Source organism: Pyxicephalus adspersus, chromosome 5 (assembly GCF_032062135.1).
Source record: "Pyxicephalus adspersus chromosome 5, UCB_Pads_2.0, whole genome shotgun sequence".
Classification (NCBI taxonomy): Eukaryota; Metazoa; Chordata; class Amphibia; order Anura; family Pyxicephalidae; genus Pyxicephalus; species Pyxicephalus adspersus.
The window spans coordinates 37,375,288-37,391,210 of record NC_092862.1 but is presented as its reverse complement, the minus strand read 5'-3'; the positions used below and the strand labels follow the sequence as shown (position 1 = coordinate 37,391,210).

Genomic DNA, 15,923 nt, shown 5'->3' with positions numbered 1-15,923 from the left:
GGAAGAAGTTCCGATCCCAGAAATCAGCCAAAAAAAGTCCTGGTGTCAGTTTTCTGGTACAAAGACAGTATTCTGTTGGTGGACTACCGACCTCAGGGTTCTAGTATCGCCGGACAGTATTATGCGAACCTCCTGGACCAGCTGAAGGTGGCAATTAAGAAAAACCACCAGGCAAAGTTGACCAAAGGGATCCATTTTTTGCAGGACAATACACCTGCACACACGTCCAAGAGTGTGGCTGCCAAATTGAACACCCTGGGTTTCCAATTGGACCACCATCCCCCCTACTCACCTGACCTAGCCTCTTCAGACTATTATCTGTTCCCGAATTTTAGGAAACACTTGAAGGGGCAACGTTTTAAAGGACATTTCAAATGTTATGAAAGATGCTGCTGAGAGCTGGTTTGCGACCCAACCAAAGAACTTTTATTTGAACAGTCTAGAAAAGCTGTAACGAGTGCATCAGTCTCAGGGGGGAATATGTTGAATAAATGTGTTATTTCATAACTCTGGATCTCTTTGTTCTGGGCAAAGCCAGGAACTTCTCAGTACTGCCTCGTATAGAATAGTAAGCAAGGCAGATTGTTAGAACCCATTGCTCCCAACAGAAATATTGAATGAAAAAATAAATAAAAAAAACATTTTATTTACATAAATAGGAATATACAACAAAAACAACCCTAATTAAACAATAAATACATCAATAAATATGTTAAAATAAAAGTGGCTGGGTTATTTGCGAGCCAGCAAATGTTTTTTCCTAGTCAAGCCTGTGGTTTCCTCTGTTTTTTCAATCACTTTAGTCTTCTTTGGTGTGCCGGTCATGGTATTTCTAATATTAGAAAAGAGGCCCTTCTTAGGCTTTGGTTCACATACATCCACTGATGACACAAGCTTCCTGCTTTCATCCAGCTGAGTCTGTAGTTCTGTCACAGAGGCCTCTAGCTGAATGGCTCGTTCCGCCAGGCTCTGGAGACCTCGCACCTCCTGTTCCTGGAAAATGGAAGGAGGTGTTCATTCTGTATTGTAGTCCACAACCAAGACTACCACAATGTTTATACAATTGTAAGGTATGTATTCTTTTGTTTGAAACACACCTTTTTCCCTGCATATACTGTATAATGAAAAAAAACTGCAGTTACTCGAACAACCAGATTTTAGCACATTAGCCATTGAAGATTTGTCAACCGTTACTAGAAGGTTTGGAATCACTGAATAACGTGCACATCAAGCTTTTGCCAAAAATCTTAAGTTTTTTTTAGACATCGGGACTGGCAACTTCTGTATTATTGATTTGGCCTCAAGGAAATTTTGTTCTGTAGGTAACACATTCATAGAATATGATGCATTCTGAATGACACCTCACAAATGTGTTGCAGCAGAAAACACACTAATGTATGTTCTGTGCGCAAACCATGTGCATTAGGCAGTATATTCAAATGATTGGAAGACCTTGAAAGCTGTGTTTATGCTGTCACATCCTTTTTTAGGATGAGATTATTAGACTGTGGGTGGATAATCTTCAACAAAGCTCCTCCTAATGCAACAAAAGTCATATTCTGCACATATCTTCCAGTGCTGTACATTAAGTACACAGCCTGGACAGACCTTTTAAAAACACAAAAAAGATGCAGGTTTTAGGCATAGTGTTAGTTATTTTTTACATAACAGCTGGAAATATTACCTTTACTTTCAGATGCTGCTTCAACATTTCATTTTCTTCAGACAGTCTTCTTATGTTCAGATCCGTTACATCTTTAATATTCTGTAACTGTAACTTCAAACTGACAATAGTCTATCAAAAGAAATTTATATTGAACTTGGTTTAGTATAAATTCAGTCTACCCAAGTTTAGAAAAATGCACTCACTTCAAAGGGTACATGACACAGGGCTATTGAAAGGTAACTGCATATGGATAAATTACCTTTTCTTTTTCTTGATTGCGTTGGGTTAATGCTTCAAGGGGTCCAGATAGGTAATTGTTTTCTGATTGAGACAGCCAACAATAAGTACATAAGATTACTAAGCTAATTATTCAAAGTGCAAACCACCCCGTTCCACATGGATATTTTTTGTTTAGCTTGAAGCACCTTCTGAGAATCCCTCCTTCCCTTAACCTTGGTAAAAGTGGCCAAGTGTCATATACTAAAGGTTTCCTTAAATACCAATTACACCCATGTGCACCAAATCAGCACAATTACTATTACTACACAGTATTTCTATAGTGCCAACATGTTACACAGCTCTTTATAAAGTCCATATTCATGTAACTAACGGTGCCTCAAAGGGGCTCACAATCTAATGCCCTTACCACAGTCATAGGTCATTACCCAATGTGAACTTTGGGGGGGGGGGGTGCCAATTCACCTAACTGCATGTTTTTGTAATGTGAGAGGAAAGCTGAGTACCGGAGGAAACCGATCGTGGCAGATCGTGTCCTGGACCAGATTCAAGCTTGGGACCTAGCACTGCAAAGGCCAGAGTGCTAACCACGAGACACCGTGCTGCCCAAAGCTAAAGCTTCTTTATTCACATTTCGCCAATTTAAAAATGTATCATAACTCATCATAACTTGCTTTAATGGTGAATTAATGTTTTATAAAAAAAAAGAATGGGTTTTCCACTGTGTACAAAGGAGGCTGTGGGACTCCCAGCAAACCACACCGAAGATTCATGAGGTGGTAGGACAACTGTGTGTGGGGTTATTATTAGATTTGCAAAGCCCTAAAGGGAGTACATACCTGTACTGGCATCATCTCCATTGGACTGTTTCTTCATACCGAGTGCAATCTCAAGTTCTTCTATTTTTTGATCTCTCTCCTGTATGAGCAGTATAGTGTTAGATCTCTACTTCAGTAAGTGGTAGGATCTAAAAAGACTCCCTGTCCACAAACCCTTCAGTCAATTTTGTTAATGCATTAATACTTTTCAGTTATGTTTGTATGGGGTTTAACATATCTACTGACCCCAGTAAAAAATATAGTATGCTATATGGGGATTGTGGAAACTATGTAGTGTGCTGACTGTGTAAGCATCTATAGTTAGCAGGTATTGAATATTCAACACCCATGGAATCTCTGCATCCCCCATACTATAGATTGGTATTGATTTACCAAGTAAAAAATATTTGAAACACACTTTCCAAGTTATGTTTAGTGCAAGGTAGGGTAAAGCTGTACTACCAAATACCCAATAATGTGCTCCTGAGTTTATGTCCCTTCCCCCCTCAACACATTGGATATATTCAAATATCTACCTACTTTACCAACATTCTCACAGTACAGGGGTACACTTTGCTAGGCAAGTAGCCTCTGTTTGCTAGTTATTTCAAAACTATAGACCACACAGTCTCTACAATAGCAGCAAAAGGTGGAAAACCCATGCACTGACCATTACTTTCTCCTGTTCAGCCTGAAACTCTTCATATGACACATAATCCTCCTCCAGGTCATCCATTGCTTGACGATATGCATGGTTCCGGATGGCTTTCTTGTACATTTCTAGCCTGTTTTCAAGTTGCTCCTCAGTTGTTTCTTTAAACTCTTCAAATCTTTTACTAGTTATAAATGCCCAGTCATAAGAAAAAAAAAAAAGTTATACATGTTTGATATAAAACAAACATATCTCCTAAAAACCTAACAAAATCATTACAAGGTGCACTTTGACTGTCTATTAGGTGGATGTGTATTGTAAACTGTTGTATATTTTTCCTCAACCCCCAAGTTCTCACTTCCATACCCTCTCACTGCAATTTCTATTACAGACTAGTAAAAACAAACCCATCTCTTTATTTTCCTATTGAAACTCTTGGTGAACAATAATATTTGAGAGGCAACATATTCTTATATGGGTGGTCATTTTTTTGCAGCCTGTAACAGTAATCTATAAACCACTATATGACTTGCATTACATGATAAAAACTAAAGCTTCCTATTAACATTCGGGGCTGCATCATAGGTTGCTTTTTTGCTTCTACACGCAAGAGACGTCTTAATGCATCAACCACCAGATAATATAGACAATATCAAAACAGTTCTAGTGTTTGACACCTAAGGTTGACTTTAAAGAACTAGCCTTCTCTGAGAATTGTCAAAGTAACCAGGTCTTTTTTTACATTAGAATATAGATCAATATACATATTTAAATAAGTTATACAAACTAGGAACAATATTCTTAAGCCATTTCTAGTACAATGCAATATGTACAGCAACATCACAGTTGCAACAGAAATACTACAATACCTCCAGGTCTCATCAAGGTGAACCATCTGCTGATACATGGCTTCCCCCATCTCCTTTCTGATCTGCATTTCCAAAATCAGTTTGTTTTGTCTTTCAGTCACTAACTTTTCTTTCAGTTCTTCAATTTTTCTCAAAAGATCCTATAGGACATTACACAGTCAAACACCAATCGGGTAAAAGAAAATAAAAAAATACAACATTAAATGCCATATGTAATTACTTTCCAATGCACATTATATCAAAAACGGCAAACAACCCAGGCATTAGCATTAGATTAAATTCATGGATAGGGTGAGGACTTGACTGGATTGGAAGCCCTAAAAAGAAAAACTCCCCATTCAGTCATTGATTTATAAGGAAACCTAAAGCCAGTGACCTCTGGTAAGCATTAAAAAAAGCCAAAAAAAATGTTTTCAGCATCATATCCTTATGTGGTTAGAAAAGAATATGCAACTGAATCCAGAAACCGCAAAGAAAGTCTATACTAGAAGAAAATGGAAAAAAAGTAGGCTAATTTGTAAGAAGTTATACAAGATGGTTTCCAAGTAATTATGACAATGTATTTGTAGGAAAGTTCATATCAAACAGAAGCGGTCATCTTGTTCAGAAAAAAAATTATATGTGAAAAGGATTTACTATCGGCCACCATTTTTTTTGCACCATGGTCAGCAAACACTGCTCTGTGAGATGCTCTTTAAGTTTACAAGAGACCACCATGGAAGGGCCAGTTGTCAAAAATAGTTTTGGACATTGTTTAGATAAAGTTACTATATCAAAATGTCTACAGAACATAAAAACAACTTCAAATATTCATTTACCTCTGGGCTCATAACAGTCATGTCCATCTCATCTTCCTCATCATCGGAGAGAAGGTCTTCAATAGACACATCTGCATCAATCTCTGTAATAACCTTGCCATCTTTTCCAACTATTCTTGGAGCCATAAAGTCAAAGTTTCTGGGCTGAATTACCTGAACCACCTCAAAATAAAAATGTTCAATTAACTAAAACAATGCCCTTGAGTTGTAAGTGCAGCAAAGAGAAAAGTTTTCATTTGTATTGCCATCTACGCAAAGTTCTAATGCTAGTCACACCACTGCCCACCTTCCCAGCATAACCATATGGCCCCAAAAGTTTAGTTGAAACATTTACAAGCTTTAGCAGCAAAACTAACTACAGGCTGCAAACAAATAACATTTATTTATAATGAGGAGTTCTGTGGGGTACATCTAAAGGGCAAAGTAAGAGACAGAAAATCAACGTGGGGCAATCTAATGAGGTTGGTAAATTGGCAAACCATGTAAATAAAATTGTTAATCCAATTTACACTTGAAGAAATGGTTGACTAAAGAAGTCCTGTTTAGATGACTTATTTGTATTGTAACTTTTCTTGCTTAATATAAAAGGGGACAGCTTACTTGTTTAGCAACAGCTGAGAACTTCATGACGTGCAGAGTTTCGTCGTATGTAGAGGCGCACTGATTGATGTTGACAATCATGCAAGCCTTCCCCTTACCAGAAAAGAAGGGCTGGAAAAGCCGGGTCAGCTTGCTTTCCCTGAAGGGAACATAGCTTGCTTTTCTAGGACATAAAAAGAAAAAAAATGCATTGCAGAGAATTCTGTCTTTAGGCTGTGTTTATGCCCCTAGTGTTTTACCTAGCCCAATTATAACAAGATTATTATCTTTCACAGAAAAATTCACAAATTGGTATCTTGTATTTTTCCATTGAGGATGTGCCAGGATTCACAGCTTTAATTGTACTTTTCTATCACCCTAAATTTACATTTACTAACATTAAACCTAAGCTTTGTAACTTTGCAATTAAACAGAATGCAATGCCGATTTATCTTGGAAAACTATACTTCTCTACCTTGTGTCCTCTCCAAACACAGAAATGGCATTAGTCATAAGTATTTCAAAGTGTATGTAGCTTGGTATAGGCAGAATCACCATGAGAAGGGGAAAAAAAGATATTCATACAAACTTATTATTACACAGTATTTATATAGTGCTGACATATTACAGAGCTCCTTAAAAAGTCCATAGTCATGTTACTTGTGGTCCCTCAAAGGGACTCACAATCTAACGACCCTACTATAGTCATAGGTTTTTGAAGGTCTTTAAGGTCTTTTTTAATTTACAGTCAATTTGTGGGGGTAATCTACCCTACCTGCATTTTTTTGGAGTGTGGGAAGAAACCCACACAAACACAGGGAGGACCTGCAAACTCCATGCAGATAATGTCCTGGCCAGTGCTGCCCAAACCTAATGTGACCTCACTACCCAAGAAATGGTAAATCTTTTACATTGTTCTTGGATTTAGATACCCTTAACAAACAAATCCCAAAGATATAACAATGTCTTTAAAAAGAAACCGGTGCCACTTACTGATGCAGTAGGGATTATTAGGGTTCCTCAAGACCGTAAGAAAACCTTCAAAATTCTAACATAAAAGCGGCAAACTCATTTTGAAACTTTAAGGATGTCAAATGCATTATGAACACTTACTTGGGGTTCTGACCCTGCTTCAAAGCTGCGATACATTTGCCAAGGATGAGAAGAGAATTGTTTATGTTTCCGGCTTCTTTTAGTCTGTCGCCAACAGTTTGTGTTTTATTGCAACGTTCAGATCCAGCCAAGTCACACAGTGACATTCTGCACAGGGGCAAAAGACAAGAGAATGTGTGACAAATACGTCTTCCTGCACACCAAGCCATCCTGATACATTATGGTACAGCTTCAGGTTAAAAAGCTCTAAAGATCTTTGGCTATGGTTTACTCTGCAAAAGTCCAAAGTAAAAGGTTGTACAGGCGAGTAGCAATAAATGTATCATGTCACCAACAGTAATATACAATTCAAGGGACAAACCATGTTTGTGCTTACTCTGACACTCCAAGAACGCTAGGATCGTCACCACTGCTTAGTTTTAGGAGGCGGATTGTAAATATGCTGTGGCTGGAAAACAAAACAATATGTAATATAAGAAGAAATCTTAAAGCACTTTAGGCAACAACTAAAGCAATTTCTTCATTTTACTGCCCAGGCATTAAAATAAATAAATAAATAAATAAATCATGGCAATTGTGTTTGACCATTCGGAAAACTCTCTCTTTTTTTGATGTTATCTTCAAACATTCGAAAGTAACAAGAAAGTAGTTACTAAGTAGTAGTTAATCATTTTGTCTTTTTGGTGCCTTTGTAATTCTCCCAATAAGGCCTCAGGTAACAAAAACCCAGAACATAAGTTCTCATTTTGGGTATATTCCAACAAATCGGTTTCTTGATTACATTACCCATTAAGCAGAACGTTATAGAGAATATTCAATTACTTAGTCTGTACACTATATTTACAACCTAATGACCCTCCCAGATATTCAGCACGTTTTTATATGGGTACAGTTCTTCTCATTGGTAATCATGGATCCCATGGTATAATAAATCCAGATAATATTGTTACAGGCCAAACACGTAAAAACTTTAGGGGATGCAGCAAATGTAGGAAGCAAAATAGAAAACGAAAATGTTACCATCCAATCAAGTAAAATGTTGGTAACTGCAATAAAGCTACTGTTATCGTATTATATGGCAGATTATAAGGAAAAGATGAAACTTGTTTAATAAAATAAAAATAAGATGGCTGCATATACAAAAGTAAAAACTTCAAGTAAAGTAAGCCCTCTTATGAGTAAAAAGTTATAGCAATGCATTTTTACCAGTGGATGCGCCCTGTATGTTTTTTTTTTTTTTTTTTGCATTAAATGAAAAATGTGTTTTAGAGTAAATTTTGTATTAGAGCCACTACAAAGTAAACTGAAGGCACAAAATAAAATTGGACTAAAAAAAAAAAAAAAATTGGATTTTCCAGACTCTCTCTTATAGATCCTGACTAATATTTTATCAGCTTTGCATTGTGCTGATGCTACTTGTACAGTACTAGTGGACTTACAAGGGAAATGGGGCAATACAGGTTGGCATATATTCTAGACCCTCCAAGATGGCACATCCATGTGTGTCTTGGGCAAGGTATACTTGTGTGTAATTCTTAAATGCAAGAACGATAGGGGAGATGGGTCTTTGCACAAGGTGAGCAGGATAGAGCCGTAGAAGGCCAAAACCCAGCAAGGATGGGTGGTACCAGAGCCTTTGAGCAAGCAGGAACAGGAGAAGCACAATGTCAAGCATTGTTTTTCCAGATGTTATATTATAGGCTGGATTTTTCATAAGGCCAAATTCCAGCCCTGGTTATATGCCATTATGCTGCCTAAATATCATAGGCAGGACACATGAACTTTATTTAAACAATATTTGCATAATGTGATACTTGTAAACAAATCATTTTACCTTCTACTGGACTGCTGGTTCATTTTAGTAGACGCCAGGCTGCGATTTTTATTCCCAATTTGTAGTATCTTGCACGCCTCTTCTGTGCTGGTGATGTTGAACCACTTTAAATCTTAAAACACAAATATTACGTTATAATATTATAATTATAATTATGGTGCGCACTTTACAGTTTTTTAACTTCTTAGTACTGTGATATATATTGGTATACAGCAGTTTAATAATGTAAATATTTTCTCTTTTAGATTAGGGTACACAGCCATCTTATACTCCCTAGGTCAGCAACAAAAACAATCTTTATATTTTACATGAGTTAGAAAAAAAATTTGGCAAATCTGACATTTGTAATGCAATCACAACCCACTTTCCTTGCAGTGCTTAAAGTTACAAATTTTTATTACCCATTTCTGATTTGTACACATTAAATTAAGATTAAAAACGGCTCATATATATTCTAGGATAGAACCAGGATTACCTTTTACGTAGGAGATGCCTGCTTGGTCATCACATATTTTTAAGGCTGGCCTTTTTTGGTTTTTTGATGAGAGAAACTGATCTAGCAAGTCATATACATACTCATTGTAAATCTCAAAAAACGATACCCATGCTGAGAACTGGTTAACACTTTCACCATCAGCATCTAGAAAAATAAAGAAAGTTTTTATTGAAAAGAACGGTTTTATCCAGAAAAAGGTTTTATTGACCTCTATTATTGGAGACAAGGTTCTTTGCTAAATAAGACTAAATATTGTGTATTAATCTCTAAATAAAACACTAAAGCAAAGCCTGGTATGAAATAAAACAAGAAAAAAAAAAAAGCTGCTAGTTGTAAATGTAGATACTTTTTTCCCTTCATTTTATTAGAATATTTTTTTTTTTTTTTTTTTTTAGAAGAAATCTAGTTAAATGCAACTTCCATCACAACTGTTTTCATTAAGAAGGATGCTACCAGAAACTTACAATGGATAAGCTGTACTGATTATTGCAGTAGCAACTGATCATTGATCTAATGGGCAAATCACTCACTGTAAAGCAAGCTGCACAAACATAGCAGTGATCAGTCTTACATGAATTCTTTAATCACGCATTACCAAATGCCACAACATGCTACTCATATCCTATCCCAGGGTTCAGTCCAGGGGTTCCTTGAGCTAAATAAATTTGTGACACTCAGGTCAGCTTGTATTAGAACATTGCAAAAAGAAAAAAGGCCACATTATTTTGCATATAATGCATCAAATGCTTGGGGAAAACTTCCTGGCAGGAGAAGGCAGGTTGTCAATGGTATGAAGGTTTGCCTTGCATTGTGACAAAGACCTGAAGCACACAGCCAAACGGACCACACAGTGGCAGAAGGAGAAAAAGTTGCTTCCTCACAGCCCAAAAAACTTTTTTCTCTAAACTGTTGCTCTTATACCTTTCAATTGTATGTTTTAAGTTGTGATTAATAAATACAGGCTTTTGGGCATCTCTCATTTCAGGCTGTAAAGCAACAAATTATCATTTATGGGGTTTGATCATACCTGCCATAGGAGTACAAGAGTTACCTAATTTCTAAGTAGGGTTATTGCATATTACTGAAAATAAAAAAATCTAACCTTTTTTCATTCCATCAGGTGTAACCAGACCGAGCCCCTGCAGACTTACCTTTGGGTTGGCCACCATATCTCAAAGCAAGCCCGATGCCGGCTGTCTAGCCATATGTGTCAGCCCAGACCACAACCTCTTCAATACTTGGCTTCAATGTTTGCACTTGGTGTAAGGTACTAAACCACTAAGCAAGGCCAGCCAGGGCTAACAAATATTTAATTCCGGTCAGATCAGGAAATATGGTAGGGAAGATGAATAATTCATTTTGAAATTTAAAGCTGTAACATTAAGCCCCCATATCTCAAAACTTACCTTGAACAAGTGAAACTTCATTACTTAAGGGCAGAGTACGGAGATTTCCTGTACTTGAAACAGTCTTCATACCATCCTGTAATCAGCAGTCATTAGAAATGGCAATGCAAAAAACTTTTCTACCATGTAAAGTATGTCTTTAGCCCTAGTTTACACAACACAAAGCAAATGATTCATCAAGCATTTGTCTACCTAGCCATTTGACGTTTTAATACAGCCCTGCCATTTCAAATTTTCTGGTGTGTGAAATTAGTCAGAAAACTGTAGCATGTATGACCAGTGTTACAAACGTAAAGCTCAGCGACATATGTTCACATTTATTCTTGGCGGTAGGGTAAGAGAACTGTTCGTGAACTTAAACTACAGCGATAATGCCATCTTGTGGACAACTTCATTTGCAAATTCCATTTATCAGTTTATGTTGCCACTAACCTCTTTCAGGCTGGAAAACAGGGATGCTTTGGATGCTTCTTCCTGCTTAACTTGGGCAGGATCTAGTTTCATAACATCATTGCCAAGATAAGGCTTTAGATTCATCTTGGGGTACTGCCTACCTCTGATATAACCAAAAACTACATCAAGTGAACGAGGAAGTATACCACCATCCTTTGGAGAGCCTGTAATGGCAAAACATCAATGGTATAACAGTAAAATAGTCATAATAAATTATTCAGTTACACACCATGGAGCCACTCACCCCAAACCATTAACTCGTGCACCTCCATCAATACCCAAAGACTTTCTAAAGTTTTCATGTCCGCACAATCAGAACTGCTTTACCATTTGTGTGAAAACAAGGTAAAAAATTGGTTCACTTCTTGCTCACCTGCCTCAATGTAAAGGATAACAAGACTATATCATGCATGCCAGTTTAAATTCTTTTGACAGATGTGAAAATATCTGCAAGGAAGATCCACAATTACTTGATGATCAAAGGTAACCCCAGCACTAGAGAGGCACATGAACTGTGTTCAAAGTAAAGAACCAAGTTCAGATTCCTTGGACATTTTAAGAATGTCCAAGGACATGCCATGACAATGGGACAGTTCCTTTTCAGGGTTCCTGCAAAGTAGCCTAGGGAACAGAAGGACCTAATTTTAAGCACTTAAAAAAAACAATTCACTTTCTAAAGTACATGAACATGAGGACAGTTATACCTCCCAAGTTGTACAGTTAGGGTGCATTCTTTAAACATACAGAGCACACTAGAAGTTAAGCTTGTGGAGGCTTCCATTGACCTAATTTTTTGGGCACTAAAATTTAGCTTTTTAATATTTACAGAAAGTCATTATCAAGCCTAAAACATACGGTATACATGGGCAAGGCTGACAAAGCATGGGCAACATGAATAAAGCCAGATGGTTCCCAAGACAAGTATCTTAGGGTGCTGCAAACCAACTTTAAACTGTCAGAGCAGAATGACTAGAATACTGCTCCACCAGTGATATTTTCTAAAGATTTTAAAAACTAGTAACTAGCTACCTTGTATTGTGAATGTTTTTCCAGCATTGGTGACACCATATGTAAACACAAGCCCATTCTGTCCCTGGGTGAAAGAATTCACTAGATCCTTCATTGTGCCATCAAAAAATTCAGCTTGGGTTGTATCTGGTCCAAATATCTGTAAAAGTTCATAAATCATAAAAAAAACAAACATACAACAAACATACAGAAATGCAAAAGATACTGAAGAAAAATAATGAAAAAAAAAAACCTTGGTAAAAGTGAACTTGTGCACCGATTGGCCAATTCCTCTTTCACAGTTTTTCATGGCAGATGAATCTTTGGGCGCACTAAGAGAAACCAGTTCTGAGTTTTCAACAGTCACACAATCCTTAAAAAAAAAAATATACTCTGTAAATAAATATTATCCAAAATGCACAGTTGGCAGTTATATTTTGTATATGAAGCTCCTTTCTGATAGTTGGATAGTACAGAGGAGAGCAATAGCAAAAAGTTTTATTTCACCATCCAGCAATGTGCTAGCTTTGGGGTACCAGCATTATTCCACTATTGTATAACAAGATTGTAAATACCAACCTGGGACTCATTGCTTGCAAGCTCTGCTTTTGAAAAAGGTCTTATTCTCAAGTACACCTTCAGTGGTTGGGATGTTTGCCCATTCTTTAAAACAAAAAAGAAAATTGTAATAGTAATAAAATTGTAACATATACTCACAGAGTTTATTATGCCTAAACAGCATTTATATAAAGGCAACATATTACGAAGCGATGTACATTAAATAGGGGTTGCAAATGACAGACTGATACGGACAATGCCATAGGAGGAGGAGCGGTGGACCCTGCCCCAAAGAGCTTACAATCTAAGAGGCGGGGGAAGAAGCATTAGGATGTAAAATTCATGATGCAAAGAAGTGAACCAATCGAGAAAAATGATTTACTTGATGTTTTTTTTAGTCTAAAGCAAACAGATGTCCTTGTGGCAAGAAAATATATAAAAATCTTTCTGTACACTCAACACAGAGCTAATATCTGCATTATATTAGGTTACTCATTTTTACCATACCCTTTTGATCTGTAAGTAACTATACAGTGCAAAGGCTTGCTTAATTTAATAGTTAATTGGACTGCAAGTCAGGCCTCCTGCTTATTTAGATTTGGTAATCTAAGATTTTGTACAATGATATTATTGCATCTATCCAGCTTTAGTGCACATGATATGGAGTCATGCTAACGTACAGTACATCATTATGACATCCCCAGCATGCTTTGCCGACAGGTTAGGGTTTCAGAATGCTTCTGAAAAGGGTACATGGACCTTAATTTGTTCTGGAGCATCAGATGAGATTTTGATTAAATACCTTTATAACCCGATATGGGTATGAACAGATTGTGAATTGAATTGTGAACAGACCTTCTATGGCCTGTGACAACAACCTTTGGGTTTGAGTCAATGTAGGCAGTTTATAATGCATGGAAGGGTGCATCGGACCTGATTCAAGCAGATTTTCATTTACATAGATTTCTACGAGGATGCAAAACCCACTTGAATCAAACATAAAAGCTTTCTAACAGGGCACTTCAAATAATGGAGCAAAGAATGAACACATTTATGTGATGTGGGGCTGCTTAGGAGCACAAATATAAAGCCACTGAGATGTGTTTGTGAATGAAACTCTAGAACAATAAAATTGATACAGCACACAAGATTTAATTTCAGGGCAGCAAGGAAACTAGTGCAAGGAGATCCTATCCACAGTTGTAAAAGCAAAACACCTACATAAACAAAATATAAAACTGATCTAAAACTCCAGCTGTCACAATGTACAAATGTATAATGACAGGTTGTTATTCTTGGGAATTTCAAATGACCATTAGCAGCATTCATTACACCTGTGCCAAATTTCACCCCCTACAGAGGAGACTTTACAGATTGCTGGTCACATGACTTCCTATTGTAATGCATTTCCAACTGCTAACATTAGTGACACAAGTAAATGAGGGGGTTTTAATAAAAATAAGGACATTTACCCTTTATTACAGACTTCAGAAATAGCAAATCAGCAATTACACAGAACACCATAACAACTGAAATACTTTTAGAAATCTGTAAAATCTAATTTTTTACAGAATAAAACCTGCAACTAGTGAAATCTATTTCCTACTCATAGAAGCAGTTTGCACATCTACAGTTCTTATAATTTATTCACACTCTCACTTACCAACACTGCAGAATCAGACATAAAGGTGTCACCTACAGCACTGCATGATGCCGGATCCAACAAAGAACTCACTTCTGTAGTTACTATTGAGCTGTCATCTACGATGTCCATTGCAACTGCTGGAAATCGAGCAAATCTGATTGTACCAGGAAAATCAGTCATATAGTACAAATATGAACAAAATTATTAATATTAGGATTTATATAGCACCAACATATTACAAAGCGCTGTACATTAAAATAACACAAAAATGTAATCATGACCCCAGGTCCTTTTTTTGTATGTAACCACAAGGTTTAAGGTATCATCTCCAGAATCCCCCTTCCTAAATATACAGATATATTAGCGCCACTGAGTTTCTAGTAAAACATTCCATAGTATAGCACATAGTGTTAAAAAAAAAAAATCACATGAAAAATTAATAAGATAAATATATTATTAAATAAAAATAAATTCAGAAGGAGACAGGCATACTTTGATAAAGTCAGCAAGCTCTATTTTTAAGCGCAGTAGAATTTTAGAATTAATTTAATACAGCACAATAACTAAACATATCTGAAACAACAAAAAAACCCACCACACTAAACAGAGGTTCAACTACAAAAGTACAAGCAGCCAGGAACTAAGCCACAGCTGCTGCAGGCTACATATCATCTGCTACCCACCTGACCTCATCAGCCTCTAATTATATTGGCTTCCATTGCACACAGGGGGCAAATGTGATGCCACTCCCACCTGAATGGGACTTGGCTTCATTGGAATAATTGTTTTCATTGGTTGGACCCATGAATCATTCATTAATAACTTGCTTATTCATGCATTGTCAATACAACAATAATTGCAGTAAATGAAGTGTTTGCATAGCTATGCTGTAGTGCACTGTATAGGGATACTATTGATTATTTACCAATGAATGCACCACAACACATATACACAGTACATTAATAAAACTTGCATTATAGTATGCAATGATGGGATATATTATTGGACATTTTTAAACATTGTGTACCACAATGCACACATGGTTCACATATGTGCATTGTAGTGTGCTAAACACAAGTGTATTGTGCTGTGCTGGCTAGGTGCTTTATGTATATTTGTTCACTGCAGTAACGTGTAGTAAAATACTGTGAATGAGCCATTGCTATGGTATGTATGTAGTGATGTATCTAAAGGCCAGCTAGTAACTAAGAATTGATACCTCAGTGTTATCTGTTGCATTGAACTGCATGGCATGTTCATTGTGGTGCCTTTCATAATAAATGACACTCAGCAGTGCACTGGAAAGGTGTGGATGGGTCCTAAAACTGAGATAGAACATTGTTGGGCCCATTAAAACTACAAACGTTCACATTGTGCAATGCATGTGAATTACATGAACTGGTATGATGCAGTGCCATTTACTCTACTGCACTGCCGCACTGGTACAATGATGGAATACCTGGAATCCAAGCACATGTTCACCTTTTTAATATCTGAAATGTATTTAGGATATGTTTGCCATATGTCTGGAATAGGAATGTTTGCTTGTAAATAAAATTTGGTTTTGGAGAATAGTTGTGTCCAAAGCATTTCAAGGGCATAAAAAGTACCTTTTAGATGTACTCACTATATTTTATTCATTTTAATGCATTACCAATTCAGTAAAATGCAAAGTTGGAGCAAAACAAGTTGTTTTAAAACCTAATGTAAAGCCAGTGCTACTGAAATGACGGGAAGAATAAATGAATATATTAAATGTGCCTATAAGTCT

General features: G+C 36.7%; 1 protein-coding gene across 3 annotated transcripts; it reads right to left on the bottom strand.

The window, feature by feature from the left end:
- Positions 1 to 626: 626 nt before the first annotated feature.
- On the bottom strand, positions 627 to 14,805 carry LOC140330777 (kinesin-like protein KIF20A). Of its 3 annotated transcripts, none has more exons than XM_072411182.1 (19): positions 14,748 to 14,805; positions 14,171 to 14,306; positions 12,529 to 12,612; positions 12,203 to 12,322; positions 11,971 to 12,109; positions 10,921 to 11,105; positions 10,489 to 10,564; positions 9,062 to 9,226; positions 8,587 to 8,698; positions 7,129 to 7,200; positions 6,753 to 6,899; positions 5,661 to 5,823; positions 5,061 to 5,222; positions 4,243 to 4,382; positions 3,392 to 3,557; positions 2,743 to 2,821; positions 1,926 to 1,987; positions 1,685 to 1,795; positions 627 to 993 (listed from the first exon to the last, which is right to left on the bottom strand). In XM_072411182.1, the coding sequence occupies exons 2-19, from the start codon at positions 14,279 to 14,281 to the stop codon at positions 733 to 735; spliced, it is 2,355 nt and encodes a 784-aa protein (XP_072267283.1). In that variant the 5' UTR covers positions 14,282 to 14,306; positions 14,748 to 14,805; the 3' UTR covers positions 627 to 732. The 3 variants fall into 3 exon arrangements, with proteins under 3 accessions (XP_072267283.1, XP_072267285.1, XP_072267284.1); XM_072411184.1 differs by having other exon boundaries at positions 14,171 to 14,289; positions 14,748 to 14,770; XM_072411183.1 differs by lacking the exon at positions 14,748 to 14,805 and having other exon boundaries at positions 14,171 to 14,322.
- Positions 14,806 to 15,923: the final 1,118 nt, after the last annotated feature.